This window comes from Triplophysa dalaica, chromosome 3 (genome assembly GCF_015846415.1).
Source record: "Triplophysa dalaica isolate WHDGS20190420 chromosome 3, ASM1584641v1, whole genome shotgun sequence".
Taxonomy (NCBI): domain Eukaryota; kingdom Metazoa; phylum Chordata; class Actinopteri; order Cypriniformes; family Nemacheilidae; genus Triplophysa; species Triplophysa dalaica.
This window is the reverse complement of record NC_079544.1, coordinates 11,590,848-11,605,654: the sequence shown is the minus strand read 5'-3', so window position 1 is coordinate 11,605,654 and position 14,807 is coordinate 11,590,848. Positions and strand designations below refer to the sequence as shown.

The window sequence follows — 14,807 nt, the reverse complement described above, 5'->3', positions numbered from 1 at the left end:
GAGAGGAAAGGCTACAGCTATATTAAAGCCTTTCAAGAGCAGGTGTACACATACATACCATTTTCTGTACCGCCACATAGACACGTGTACTCATGGTGCGCCAAATCCAATATTGTCACGAAGGATCACGCATGCCAAGTTGTGTTCAGAACATAGAGAATATTCATAAAATGAAATATCAAAGTTGACGCTTTCCACCAAGCAGTAAAATGTCTTCTGGGTGTGACAGCATAAATTAGATGGCTTATGCTTGATAGTATAGTGACTTAGTTTTGAGGGGCCCTGCGCTAAGGGGGCCAGAGGCTTCTACATGCACCATCTGGACAGTGCTGAGCCTCTTTCTGTCCCTGAGCTACAGTTACTGCTTTCATTAGATTTATTAGGGCAATGGGCCCCCTGCTTTGGGCCGAGAACTTGACAGATGTTCCGCTACTCAACGGCAACATGGAACTATAGGAAAGGATTGCTTCTGCCTCTCAGAGATTGGGAGAAGCACCAAACTAATATCTCAAAATATGATTATGGAGGTTATATCAGGAGCAGGTTTGGTGGCTGAAGGGAGGCTGTGATCAACAACTTGGATGAGGAAGTAAATCACATGAAAGTAATTAAAACAAAATGAATCAAATTGTATTAGGAAATATGGAATCAATTAATTTATCAATTAGCAGTGTCTCTTTTGTTGGGACATGAAGGCAGAAGTTGTGTGGTATAATGTGTTTAAACCCTTACACAATCTGTTTTTGGAAGTCTTGCAACCTGTTGGCCATGTTTGCAATGCCTCCAGGTAGCTATTTTAGCCATAGCAAAACCACAGTACTATCTACTTGTCTATCAGCCGATACTAGGGCTGGGTGAAATGGCATAAATGTAAACTCAAAAGATGTTTCTACATTGATTGATAATTAATAAAAGAAAAACTGTATTTAAAATAATCTATTTTATATACAGTTTATTAACAAAGCAATCTAACAAAAGATAAACCAGTTAAAATGAAATTAAACGAAGTCATTGATATTACCTAATTAGACGTGTTGCAACACAGAGGACATAAGGCCATAAACAACATGTACCAGTTCATTCAGTCTCATTTTAAATCAATTGACTCGTTTAGTAAAGGGGGTGTTCATTCAGTACATTCAACCAATGAAAGGGCTCCATTACTGCGTACATGCTATTGGCTCAGCACCTGCGAACATGCATAATGCTGCATTAATAATGTCTTTTTTGGGATTCATTCAATGCATTCAGTGAACCTTAGTCTTTGATAGCTGTAATACATTTTTATAATCATGCAAGCATATTACATCAAGGTTCAATCTTTTAATTTGCAAACGAAATCACTTCATTACATATCTCATCTGTACAGGGCAGCACTGGCTTGTTTCATATGCACCAGCTCATGTTAGCAGAAATGTTAAGTTACGATAGATATAAAAACGTTTGTGCATATGTTTCAAAGAAACTCGCTTGCAATTTCGCCTCAAGTTTGTTTTGTTTAACCTGCGATTGTGAAGGAAAATAAGACACTTGATAAACTGAGCTGTTGCTAGAGGTAGAGGCAACAGGGGTAGGAGAAATAGGGCTGGAAGTAGCACTAGCTCTTTGGATCCAGCGCCCCAAAGAGGCTATACTATAAAGTATTAATTTAGTACTTTCTCCTGTTTTATTGTTGGTTTCCACTTTTCAGATTATTTTGAATGAGGATAAAAAATCATGCAAATAAGTTCAAATATCAATTCAATATGTAATATTGTATGTAATTCAAGATGGCCGCCCCTGATGACCTCGCTATATGCTAATTAGATGAGAATATTTACATCCCACATAAACTTTCGGTCATGCCCAACATTTTTCTTATTTAGAGTTATTTCCCATCTTTAAGCCCTTTCAAGCCACAAGCACTAGAACTCTTGCTGTCAAAAAACAGCATGTTTTCCAGAAAAAACGACGCCTAAAGGGTTTAATGTATGTGTATGAAGATTTTGTTATACGATGTGGCAATGCATGGAAGTGACTGTCGTTTAAAATACAGCACTAATGAGTCACGTTTAATTTTTTTTTTTTATGTCTGACCACAGAATACGTCAGTGGTTTAATGGGCACTCAATTGTATTAAAATACAATTTGTGACAGTTCTAATAGTAGAAGCCAAAGCACCAACACTAATCTTACTCTGAGCGCAAATGTCATGCGATGTCATATTAAATATGCTGATTAGTAAATCAAGAATCGATTTTTAAATTGAATCGTGACCCTAAGAATGGATTCTGAATCGAATTTTGAGGGACCAAACGATTCCCACCCCTAATAATAATGTCTGAATAAATCTGTCAATAGCTTATAAATGAAACCATGAAACAGCCAAGAGGAAAATATATTTCTTGAAATTCACATGTTACTAATTCTGGTAGTTGTATTAAAACAGAGAAATCACACAGGACTCCTTCCATGAGTCGCCACTGGTTTACATTTTAGCTCTAGATTGAAACCTACAGTATATCTTTGTAATATGTGGTGCCTACAGGCTATGTTTTTTTGTTGCTCTGGAAGTAAAATGTCATTCACAACATGCGACTGAAAAGGTCACATTTTGACTCATGATGGAGGAGTGTGCTTTCTCATAATCATGTAGAGAGGAAAATGAAGTGATTTACTCACATATATTGGCAGTGCCCTTGGGGATGGGCAGGTAGGAGCCCATGCTCCAGGCTCGGCCCTGGTAGTGTCTCTTGCACCTGGCACAATCCGGACCTGTGGTGTTGTGTTCACACTCGCAACCCAACTTCCCTTTGTCAAACACACAGCTGTTGGCATGGAGATTGCACTTGCACCTAGAATGGTGAACAAAACAACATCAAAACAAATGCTAAATGTCAACCCAGGCTAATGTTTCGACGGCGATGCCGCGAACAAAGAAATGGCCATGTTTGACGTCTTATCCGGATCATAATATTAATATCCTTGCAATGGGGTTTCGAGCCTCTTTGTGGCATATCCATTACAAACTCCAACCTTTAACGTAGACTTCCCATGATGCAACGGAAGAGAGCTTCATTATGCCATTAAAAACAGAGCTCATTTGAGCGTGCCCCTGTGGAGATGCTGAACAGAAGCGCGGGTCACATCTGTGACACAAAAGCCGAATGAAAGGCTCCCAGTGGTTGGGCTCGAATGTGAAAAAAGTCAAGAACGATAGAAGCGGAAAGTCTATCGACACTAACAGCACCTCTCCAAAGTTTCTCTAATGTCTGCGCAGGAAAAAAACTCACTGTAGTTTAAGGTTGTTTGGAGAGCATTAAATATAAAAGGCCGTTCGAAGTTTTGAGTTTGTCATGTCAAATACAAATTTTCTTTTGGTCCCCTGTAGGGGTTACGATACGCTGAGCTCACGATTAAAAACAATACACGATGCTAAGTTTACGATTGCATCATGATAAGTAAAAACAAATGAAACTAAAAACAAATGTTACAAAAAACTTTGTCAAAGAATTAGAAATATTCAAGATTCAACAATTTTTATGTAAACTGTAAAAACTGAATAGATCTGTCACTGAAAAATAAAACAAAATTTTTACATAAAAATATGAATAAAAATCCATACATATATTAATGTTTTTGTATTCTGATATACAATATTCCAATATATTATTAAACCACTATCTCCCTGATTTTTCACACATTTTTAGGGAGGGGAATACGTGTAGTTTTTAATCATAATTTGCTAGTTAAAAGGGCAATGAAGAACACTTCAGTTCAGAGGCATAGCGCCGTTTGCGGATGATTATCTCGGCTGCCACTTGAGACGAGTGGTCTCACTTTCCATATCTACTCTAAATATAATTTGCAGTCATTGATTTTGCCAGGAGACAAAAGGTTACAACCGTGTTGTGTGCCTCTGACCTCCGTTTCCCTGTGTGATGGGCAGCGGTTAATGAGATCATTGTGCATTCTGGATATGCTACACCTCTCGGGGAGTTTGTGTTCAGTATGATATCAAGTCGGTATTTGTTTTTCTGCAGCGCGTGCACGGGAGGACTTCTGCTCTTTGGAGAACCACAGTGGTGGGGACATGTGGCTGTGCCTCCCACTGTGAACCTGAGACAGACGTATTACAGAAACAGTCAGAAATACATCCATTCCAATTGACTTTCTACTTCTCGTGACATTGCACAACAATGATTAATAACTGCGGGAAAACTGCACCAAAATATTCTCATTTCCGCTTTAATGATGGCTAGCTGTAGACCTGCCTCTGTACCGCTTTCAGCAAATGAACCCATTAACGGTAACATTAAACAAATCTACACCATCGACTGTGATGATGATGATGACGATGGCTATATTGTTCTTTCTCAATCTACTTGTTGATTTGTTGATCTACGTGTTTTAGTGAAGAATACACTGAACTTTGATGTTTTTGTGTTGAAATGAATAGTCTGAATTTGATCATTATGGAGGCATATATATTCATCGCTTGGACTGCCTCTCTCGAGCGTCATAAGTGTAGTCAATTAAATCTCTCCTGTATCACTAATCTGTGGATGTATCTAAGTGCCCTTCATCCAGATAGTAAAATTCTCTAAAGTTGTGTGCTTTGAGATCTGACCCTCGGGTTAATTAAAAACCAGCCGAAACTGGATCATCAAGCTTATGTCACGAAGTTCAGCGTATCCGGAGCGCGGCGGCGAGGGACGTGATGCTTTTGCCGTCGGCATTGTCATATTGAAATCGGAGGGACCGCCGCATATCATTTGCAGGTACCGCTGGGAGAAGCCTGGCACCGCAACCATTTGTGCTGGCAGTAAGATGAAAATCCATTTAATAGTTCTTTATTGGCCTTTTTTCTGCTTGCACTCCCACAGTGGGCATTGGCCATTATCTAAGAATGGCACCACTCAGTGACTCATTTACCTCCACGCTCCAGCCGCCTGTTATGAATTGCGGATGTAAGTGTTTCGCTTCACGCGCTCGCTCTCTAAAGACATGGCTCGGGGCGTTGTGCGCAGCGTCATTGTCTATGAGGTGTAGTTCATAACTCGTATTCATGATTTTTTGCCACAATGGGATTTCTTCACGCTCTGTTCGGATAAAGCCTCTTTGAATAGTAAAAAAACATCCACAAAAAAGAGGGTTAGTTTATCATGAGACGTGCATGGCTTAGATTATGAAATCACACGATGCAATGCATTCTAATTGCCGGCCAAATAACCATTCCTCTCACATGCGGGCGTCTGCGCTCCCATGCAGCTTTACTGAGAAACATAAACAATGTTTGAAATTGATTGTCTGCGTTCACAGGAAGTAGAAAGCAGACTTTCATGTCGCTTCCTCTTGCTATGCTTTAGCCTGACCTTGGTTTCTCGTGGAATTAACAGTGTTTTTCCAGAATTACAGTCTATTCCAATTCCCTGTTCTCTGTATGTATGAATTCCCTACGGTATCTCAATACACACCATTGAGAACATGGAACTGCTTAATGCATCCTTTATTCTCTGCAGGCACCACTGTATGTATCTAGATATATTTTAACAGATTTAAGAGTCTACTTTATATTATTCATTAGCATTTTATATGTTTGTCTTTGGAGTTGCTCCTTGTCTCTAAAATGTAGTCTTATAAAATAATAATTGCAGTTTTATATACCATTATTTTATTTTTATTGTGCTTGAACTCTATTGTTAAAAAAAGTGTTGTAGCGTTATTACTTTATGGCCGTGGCAAATGAGACTTAATATGACAGGGTTATTGTCAGTCTGATGTTTATCACGGCCTCATCATGGTCCTGCTGTTTGCTATCCATCGTCTGTCTTATTTTGTATTATTTGTAAGTGCCCTGAGGCTACAGTGCCTGTAATATGAAGGCTTATCAGACTAAGCTAATTGGTAATGGATGAGACCAAATTACCATTAGAAGCAGCAAGTTAATAAACGGTGCAAAATATGATACTATTAAAAACAAACCAAGGGATCTTCCTTGTATTCAGGGATGGAAAAAACGCTAGTCATGATTTGGAATTGAAATTTGCCACACCCCACAGAAATTATGACAAAAGTGTGAAGTGATTACCTTGCTTAAAGTTGCAAACTAAATCTTTCTTGTTACAAAAACATTTTTAATTATGTATATAAAAATATCTTATTTAAGTCTGTTTTTATCTTTCTTAGGGTACTTTTAGTAGTATAACCTCACTATATTCAGCGTTTCCCATACAGTACATTAATGGCCGCCCAAGTATATTTGGCATCACATTTTGTAATTTTTTTATCCATCCAGGATAATGACCGTGTCTCTGATCGATTAACTAGAGGATAAACTTTGATTACTCGTCTTTTCTCTTTCCTGACTTTTTTGGTGTGAGTGGCCTGTGGCCACTCTTCCATGTTCGCATGAACTCTCTTCCGATGAGCTCCATGTGTGTGCAAGCCCTTGGCCTCTTGTCCACGACTGTAGTTGGTACGGTGTAGTGTATTAAACTGTCCCTTGCATTTAAAATCAAAGAAGCATTCATTAAACAGCATACAGAATATAGCCGCTCTATAATGGAGATGTGCTGTATTGTGATTTTGTCCGATGATGTTGTGTTAATAAATCCAGATTTTAGCAGCAGTTAAAGTGACAGCTGGTGGCATTCAGTTGTAAAATACAGAATAATGTGACAAGATCAGAGAGTAGAAGAAAAACAGATATCATGTGCTAACACTAACATTACACAAACACGATGTGATGATGTCACAAATATGCTAATAAGTTTGTGACGTCACCAGTGCCCCAAGCACGGGAAACACGGGTATTTAAATTAAAATAGGGTTTGATTTTGTGAGAAAAGTCAGTTCGACACCATTTGATTTCAACACACGTAAAGATGGGTGTGTAAAGTAACGTGCAATTTTACACTTCAAGTTTGGTTTGCATCTTTATTTTGAATTTGACAAAGCTATAATCACGTATCTAGCTAAGCATGTGGGACAGGGGAATGTTATAGCCACTGTGGATGCTTTACAATTCTTTCTCATTCTTCCACTTAATGAGAGCTTATGTAATTCCTGCTAATGGTAGCATTCTATTCCTTTCCCATTCTTCTTTCCAATTGAAAAAACTATTTTTATTTCTGAAATATTGCCCTGACAAATTCATTTGATCATTTAGATTTTAAAGGCCCCATTTTTTTTCCCTGTTTTTGAAGCTTTGATTGTGTTTTTTGTGTGTTTAACCATGCATGTTCATGTTTCATGTCTGTCGTCCACCGCTGTCTATCTTCTCACTATTCGACTAGATTTCTTCCGGTTTCTTCAAAGTCCCGCGTTCCGAAACGCTCTGATTGGTAAAGCTGTCCAGGTCTGTCGTGATTGGTTCCCCCGCTTGGAGTGTGTGTGTGAAGATGTCTCACCCATACCATATCAGAGAGTTCCGCTCCTCAAGCTGTTGTTATTGGTCGGCCCCTCTCTCAGTGCATGTGAATACATAAGCTTTGGCTTTTAGCAATAAACGGTAACAATGCGTCAACTTCACTTCATCAGTTAAAAACATGCGGATGGATCGAAGTGTAACGGAGGTCTTCTAGTGCATACGCAAACGTCAATCTTTGTTAGAGATCACGTTTTTTTCTACTATGGCTAGGGACATGACACCGCAACGGTTATATTATCACTAATAACAGAAGCGTTTGTTTTGCCTTTTTTATTTTGGACCCGAGTTGGATAATAAAACATGCAGATTGACTAGGAGACTGCAAGCAGGACTTCAGAGGACGTTTCATAGAAGTGTTTTAAACACACACACACACACACACACAATATCAGTGTATTACACAGAACAGCTTTCACAGTCGATGTTAACATGTCATGGAAGCTGTTATTTAACCGTTGGTTATCTTAAAATGTGTGTAGCTGAATTATTATTACCAGCTGTAGGACTGTGATGAAAGTGAAAGTAATGAAGCACGCAGCTCAGTCAAATGTTTACAATCTCTCATAACCAAACCAAATACTCCAGTGGCTCTTCCTCTTCTCTGAGGAAGGTCTCGCCCCCTTTTTGGTGTATTCCTTTGGGCAGAGGTTATTAACAACCAGACTTTTAAAAAAAGTTGCCAGCCAGCATTTTTTTTACATTTTCACTCAATTTTGATGGCTCAAAGCATATTTTCTGTAATTAATTTATGGACAAACAGAGTATCTGCTTTCAGACGACAGAAACTGTATTCTTCTATCTTCATTTGTTCTTTTTAAATCACCCCTTAGATGTGGGTAGGTTTCTTCAAAAATGCATCACTTTGATTACACAGCTGAGATAATAAAAACATTTGGTCAAAGATTCCGCTCAGATTACACTCGTAACAATCATTAAAAACATATATGTTCACTGATTGCCGTAATAACTCTTCTTTGGTGGGGAACGTTTTTTTTTTAAATTACAGATAACTCGTCATGGCGTTGAAAGAGTGAAAAGCACTCGGAATAGTGACATCATGTACCCGGGGAGTAGAGGGCTGTAGTCAATTCCAGCCATTCTATGTAGTTCTTGAAAAGTAAATTCTGTTAAAGACAATATCACGCTTGGCATTTAACTTTGAGCTTTATCCTTTTGCAGGTATTATTTAAGCTACAATAGCAGTATTACACACTACATAAAGTTTGAAGAATGCGATCGCGGGAAATGGGCGCTTTAAATTATTAGTGATCTGTGTGAAACGATCCTTCTCCCTATGTTTAAAGAGTAAAGTTAAGTTAGTGTATGATTGTTTTACAAATAATTGTTTATAAAACACTATCATTATCTCTGTATATACTGTTTTGCTGTACACTGATTGTTGTTTTTTAGTATTTATTTAGGCGTGAGAATAAATGATTTGTTTTTTTTGGTTATTTTTCCTTTGTATTCTACTTAAGAAATAATTGCTTCCTTTAATCTTTGGAATTAAATTAATATTTGAACATTTTCTAATTTAAAAGGCATTCTCAGTATAATCCTGAATTGTGCACAACCCTGCCACATCTTTTACTGCTGTTGAAACTTTGCAAGCTACAAACCGAACTGATGCTGGAGAATTTTAAGTGTGTAAGTAAACTTTAAAGGTATAAAGTTTTGTTTGACCGCAGAAAAAAACATCTCCCACATTCGGACCTTGAGGATTAGAAGATTCATAGATGTCTTTGTTGTTCGAAGCAGACGAAAGTAAAGCTCAGAAGGTAAACTATAGTGGAGCCGTAAAAGCGTCTGACAGCCATCTCATCACAAAGGCGAAAGAACCCCTAACCTGTCCATCTTCCTGAATTTCACAACTCCAGCTCAAGGTTAACTTTTGTATGTCAACCAAGGTAGTAACTGAGGAATCTGCTTTGTTGATCTGGCCAACACTTTTTGTTGAGGAACTATATGAGTGAGTAGAAAAGAAAACTCAATATTTTTTGCTCTTTACTTAAATGATACTTGATCAATTTTAAAGGGATAGTTCACCCAAGAAATGAAACTGGACAACGGCTGTACCCATTCACTTCTTTTGTATGGACACAAAACCAATGCAAGTGAATGAAAATGGTCTCTGTTCGGTTGCCAACATTCTTTAAAATATCTTCTTATATGTTCTGCAGAAGAAAGAAAGTCATACAGATTTGAAATGACAAGTGGGTGAGTAAATGATGAACGCTAAAAGAGCAACAAGATCAGTTGTCATTTTCTTCTAAAGGGGAACACAAAGTAGGCAATGAAAAGTTGGAAATTAATTGTGAATGTACATAAGGAATGGAGCAAATTTAAAAGAAGCGCTGACCTTGTTGTTCTCATGCATTAGACTCTTTGTGATGTTAGTGTACTAGATCTCCCTGCTACGCCTCGGTGTCACCCACCATAAGAGCAGCTCGGGTGAAATACCTCAGGCCTAGTCAGTGTCATTCCTTTATTACTATTTGCATTAAACAACAATGCAGAAACGCCACAATTGCCTTTTGACATGCCCTGTGCCTTGAGTATTTAAAACTTCAATAATGACCCTCTCAAGTGACAGCCACATTTTTCACTATTGCTATTCTGTTGAAATAAGGAACCGTATTAGGACTGACTGACTCTGCGCGGTGGCCAATTTCCTCTTTCGTCCGGGTGGAATGTAATACATCTCAGGCAAATTGTTTGTGTCTCACCTCAAAATGCAGTCGACCCTGGAGGGGCGCTCCAGATTTCCGGGGAAATATTAGGAATTCATCAAAGCGTAATTCGCCTGCTTCGATTATTCCACTGCAACCAAATCCGATTTGAATTTGTGGCACTCTAGTTGGCTTTGCTGGGAGCTATGCCTGCAATTTGTTTCAACGACAGAGTCTATTATGGCGCGTTTACACTGATCTGCCTGAATATTATGCTAATATGGGACTTTGCCCCGTCAGTGTTTTGATCAAACCTCTTCTCTTATCTTCAAAGCTGCTCGGATAAACAGTGAAGTAGGGACAGGCGTATATGGAAGTATGGAAAGAAGTGATGTGATTATTGATACGTTTAGTGTTGGAACAAATTATTATCAACTGTTTAGTAAATGGCTGAAATAGAACCAAAAAGGACAATTCGAAGCGACACCATTACTTTTTTGGCTGTTTTTCAGTCACAGCTGATGTGTCTGAATTTATGTTCACTAAGATTTTGTTATTAAAGAAAACTCTGTGGCATAATGTTGGCTCCAAAGCAGCTGGGATCAATGAATAATGCAGTGTTATTTTTCAGAGTGCTGTAAGTGTTGATATTCAAGTTACTGCTTTACCTCAAGGGAGAGTTTATATTGAGGTTTTTTCCTGTTTATTATTGATGACTGCAGCAAAGCTTCTCATTAGGCCTCATTAAACATCTTCGTTGTGAATCAAGAATGACTGGCAAGAAACATGGTCAGATATGACAAACTGACAGATGTGTTTTCAAAAGCTCAGCCTTTGACATGCTAAATCAAATCTTTTGCTTTCTTTTGTAGTTTTAATATTTCTGTTGATTTTTTCTAAGACAAAATCACACAACTTGCAAGCCACAGACAGTGGAGTGCCAGCGGTGAAATTGTGGTACTTAAACCTCAGCACTTATGGGAATGGGCAACATGTAATGTAGATCATTCTTGCCCAGTTATATCAGACGACCAAAACTTTTCAATAAAATGACACTATTAGAAGAACTCAAGTTTTATTAAATTAAATTGTAAAATGCTGTTAGTTTATGCAGCATTTCATCTTGGCTCTCATGGTTATGTATCTGCGTGAGAACAGCAAATATAAATCACATGAGTGAAAAATGAGAATAAACGGAAGGATTCAACTGCTAGGGATCTAACTCCAAGAGGCTTTAAAATCATCAGCAAATTTGGCACTCTTTGACGTGCGAAACATTTATTTTAGAAATACAACGTGAGAGTCAGATGAGACTAAAAAAAACTAAAGTGGTGGAGCTTTTTCTCTGAAAATTTTCCTTTGGAGCGTTTCATCTGAATAATCTTTCCTCAGATCATGGATATTTAAATTGAACTGGAAAATTGCAATGGGCTAAAAATATATATTTTTAAATGTGAGAAGGTCTTAAAAGTGGAGTACTATGTTAGGAGATTTTGGGGACAGTTCATGAGACAGAAAAGATTGTCATTGCTTCCCTCAAAACTAGTAACACCCACCAAGTGAATAACTACATAACCTCGGTCAAAAGAGCCCCTGTGTAATATTCTTCCCTTTGTCAGAGATTTCTGGAAGTAAATTGAATGGAACACCCACAGGCAGCCTAAGATATTGGAGGAACTGATGGAGGTACCTTGATTTGCCTCAAGACCTAATAAATGGCAAAATAGGGTCACGCCAGAGAGGTAGAAACCCGAGCTTGAAAACTTCCTGAATCATAAACAAAGGTTTTATGTTTGCTGGAACTAACAAACACTTTTCCTTAGTTATCGTTGTAAAAAGAAGTTATTCAGAATTATGTTATTTTTACTTTTAACAATGCAAGGAGAAAACACAGCTAGTCTAAATGTTACATTTTTATAGGATTTTGTCAATAAATTTAAATTAATGCAACATATTTATGGTCTTATTTTTTGGAAACACAGACGCATATAATTGAGTAATGATGTCTCAATTGCTGCTTATAATGAACACACGATTCCTGTGAGGATCATTCAGACTAGACTGTGCGCATGCAGTAGTTTACGAGAAAACTGTAGGTGGAGAACTTTGCCAACATCAAGAGCTCCGCCTTCCACACCTCCCTCTTCTGCCAGCCTCTCAACACATCAAATCTAAACAACAACAGCCCGCACGCCTTCATTAAAGATGCAGAGGAGTCAAAACTGAGGGAGAGGTGCTCTGACAAACTCACTTTATATCTACAGGCTCAATTAATTTTCCACAAGCGTATTTATAATTCACTATGTGCTCAAAGTTGATTGATCGAGCATTCATAGTAAAAAAATCACATTCAGCTGCCACATACTTTCATTTGTGATTCATAAAAAGAGTTAAAAGTAGTCCCGAAATGCATTCTAGGTATTTTGGGGATATTGTGTTGTTGACGCTCTGTGCTGTCAATGCAACTGATTGCATTAAGAAATACCAGATGGCATTGAAGCATTTTCTTATTTTGTTTGTATGCATGCCTTATAGTCTTTTATTTCAAAAGCCGTTTTCACATGGTAATATTGCTAAAGCCTGTTCTGACCTCATGATGCTATGTCTACTGGTCAAATGTTTTACGATACTGACTCACATCCACATTGTTGGAAAAACGATACGTTCTAAATAAGAGATCTGTGAGAATTGTGTGACTAGCAATCGGAACCAAAAAATTACTTGCATCTTTAGCGTAGTCATCATTTGCCTAAATGTTTTCTTGGCAAATTATCAAACAGCTTTTTAGAGTTTCTCCCTAAAATGTTTTTAAATAATATTGAGATCCCACCTCTTTTGTCTTCTTATCGACTGCCCTTTTTTCATTATTTATTCAATGTCATCCATTTTAAACACAAATTAGTTTGTTTAATAATCGCTACGTCAGACTATATTCAGCAAATATGTTTCCCTCTCCTATTATTTGCATGAACTTTTTTCGAAATTGTCAAAAACTACCTCAACCTTTAAAAAAAAAAAATTCAATTTTTTTTCCATTACTTGTTTTTGTTGCAATTCTTCAGAATGTGCACGAAGAAATTGCTCATTATGTTTGTGAAATAAATTTAATGATTCAATTAGCAAACAATCCCTGAGATGTGAGGCAAGTCAAGCATTCTATAAATGTGTTTATAAACAACAAAAAGTCTTCATGCATGTTAAACTCGAGCTGTACAACATAAAGAATTGAACCCCACGTGCTGCCATCAACACAAAATATCCTCAGCATTCATTACAGATGCAAAGTCATATTAATGTCACCCAACAGGCACACTCGCATGGTGATGTGTCCCCAGTGGTTATTATTTAATCAGCAGTAAATGGTCTTAATTAGTAGATTAGTCTCTTTCCAATTAGCTAACTGTCTAATTGCCCTAATCTACCACTGCAGTCCTGTGAATCCTCATTTAGAGCCGTGCATTTAGATTCACAGGGGACCTATCAAACGCATCATTATGAACCAAGTTATTCTCACATAAACCAACTGCTTATGAGCCATTCCTGCCCAATTTGGAGAACAGCTGCTGTGTTTTTGTTTCTATTGTGCCGTCATTTCGACTTGTGAAGATATTCAAAGTCATGCTTTGCCTATTTGCAAAGCTGAATGAGACCTTAAAGGTTCATTTTATTCTTTATTGACATCGCCTTGTCCCTCTATCCAGCTTGACTTCTAATTTCAGAGTAGAAAATGGGTGGCCACTTATTATGCATGTTCTGTCTAGACACCATGTGGAGCCCTGCGAAAAAAAGTGCGTTGCACTGTAAAAAATCTTGAATATGTTCGGCTAACAAAGGTAATTACGTTACTTGAACAAATATTTTTTTGTAGGAGCCAATATACTATTTTGTGTGTACTGAACAAAATTCGTCCACAGCATGGTGCTTACAAAGATTATTTTGTTGACTAAACTTTCGTTTTTGTCCAAAACTTTTAAATTATGTTAGCATAACAAACAGAAAAGTTCCCATCATGCATTGTGGCATATTTATTTCAGTGCATGATCCTATGCTTTTACCCCCGAAAGTGGATTCAACACAAACTACTTGAGCAGTTACTGAACCAATGTCTTGGTCTGTCTGCATTAGACTTATGGTAAAGCATGTTTATAATGTAAGAAACATTATATAAGATAACTTAACTATGGATTTAAGTCCACCCAACCTAAAATATTGAGTGAACAAATTAGCTTGTTGTCTAGTTATTTCAAGTTGGTTCAACTGATATTTTTTTGTAGTTACAAAGAAAATGTTGATGAGTAAGCAAGAGAAAGCTAGGCGAAATTGACACTAAGATTTTTTGGTTGTTGTTTGGGCTTAACATTTTTTACAGTGTGGTCTTAACATTTTTTACAGTCTTCTTTCATAAGTGTTGACATTTTATAGTTGTCCTTCGAACAATGCCCTAGGCATGTTCTGTTTTGACTCAGGGGGGAATTTGTGAGGAGTGTATTGTGCCAGCCTGTAATGTTGTTTTAGCCTCTGATTCACTAAGCGAATTATGCAAATCATGTTTAAGAGGCATGCAATGCCATATATTATGTTAAAGGAGCCAATCTTTTTCTTTTTTTCATGTTTCTAATAGAACGCTTTATTTTCGCATTTTTCAAGTTCACCGGTGTCCCTCTTCTCACTAAACGACTGGATTTCATCCGGTCTATATAAAGTCCCTCCTTCCGAAACGCTCTGAT

General features: G+C 37.6%; 1 protein-coding gene across 2 annotated transcripts in view; it reads right to left on the bottom strand.

Moving 5' to 3' along the window:
• LOC130418286 (netrin-G1) overlaps positions 1-14,807 on the bottom strand; it is a 49,546-nt gene that overhangs the window by 7,983 nt on the left and 26,756 nt on the right. For both annotated transcript variants that reach the window (XM_056744341.1, XM_056744340.1), the window contains exon 4: positions 2,662-2,834. In XM_056744341.1, coding sequence (XP_056600319.1) covers positions 2,662-2,834 — 173 coding nt within the window. The remainder of the gene's footprint in view (positions 1-2,661; positions 2,835-14,807) is intronic.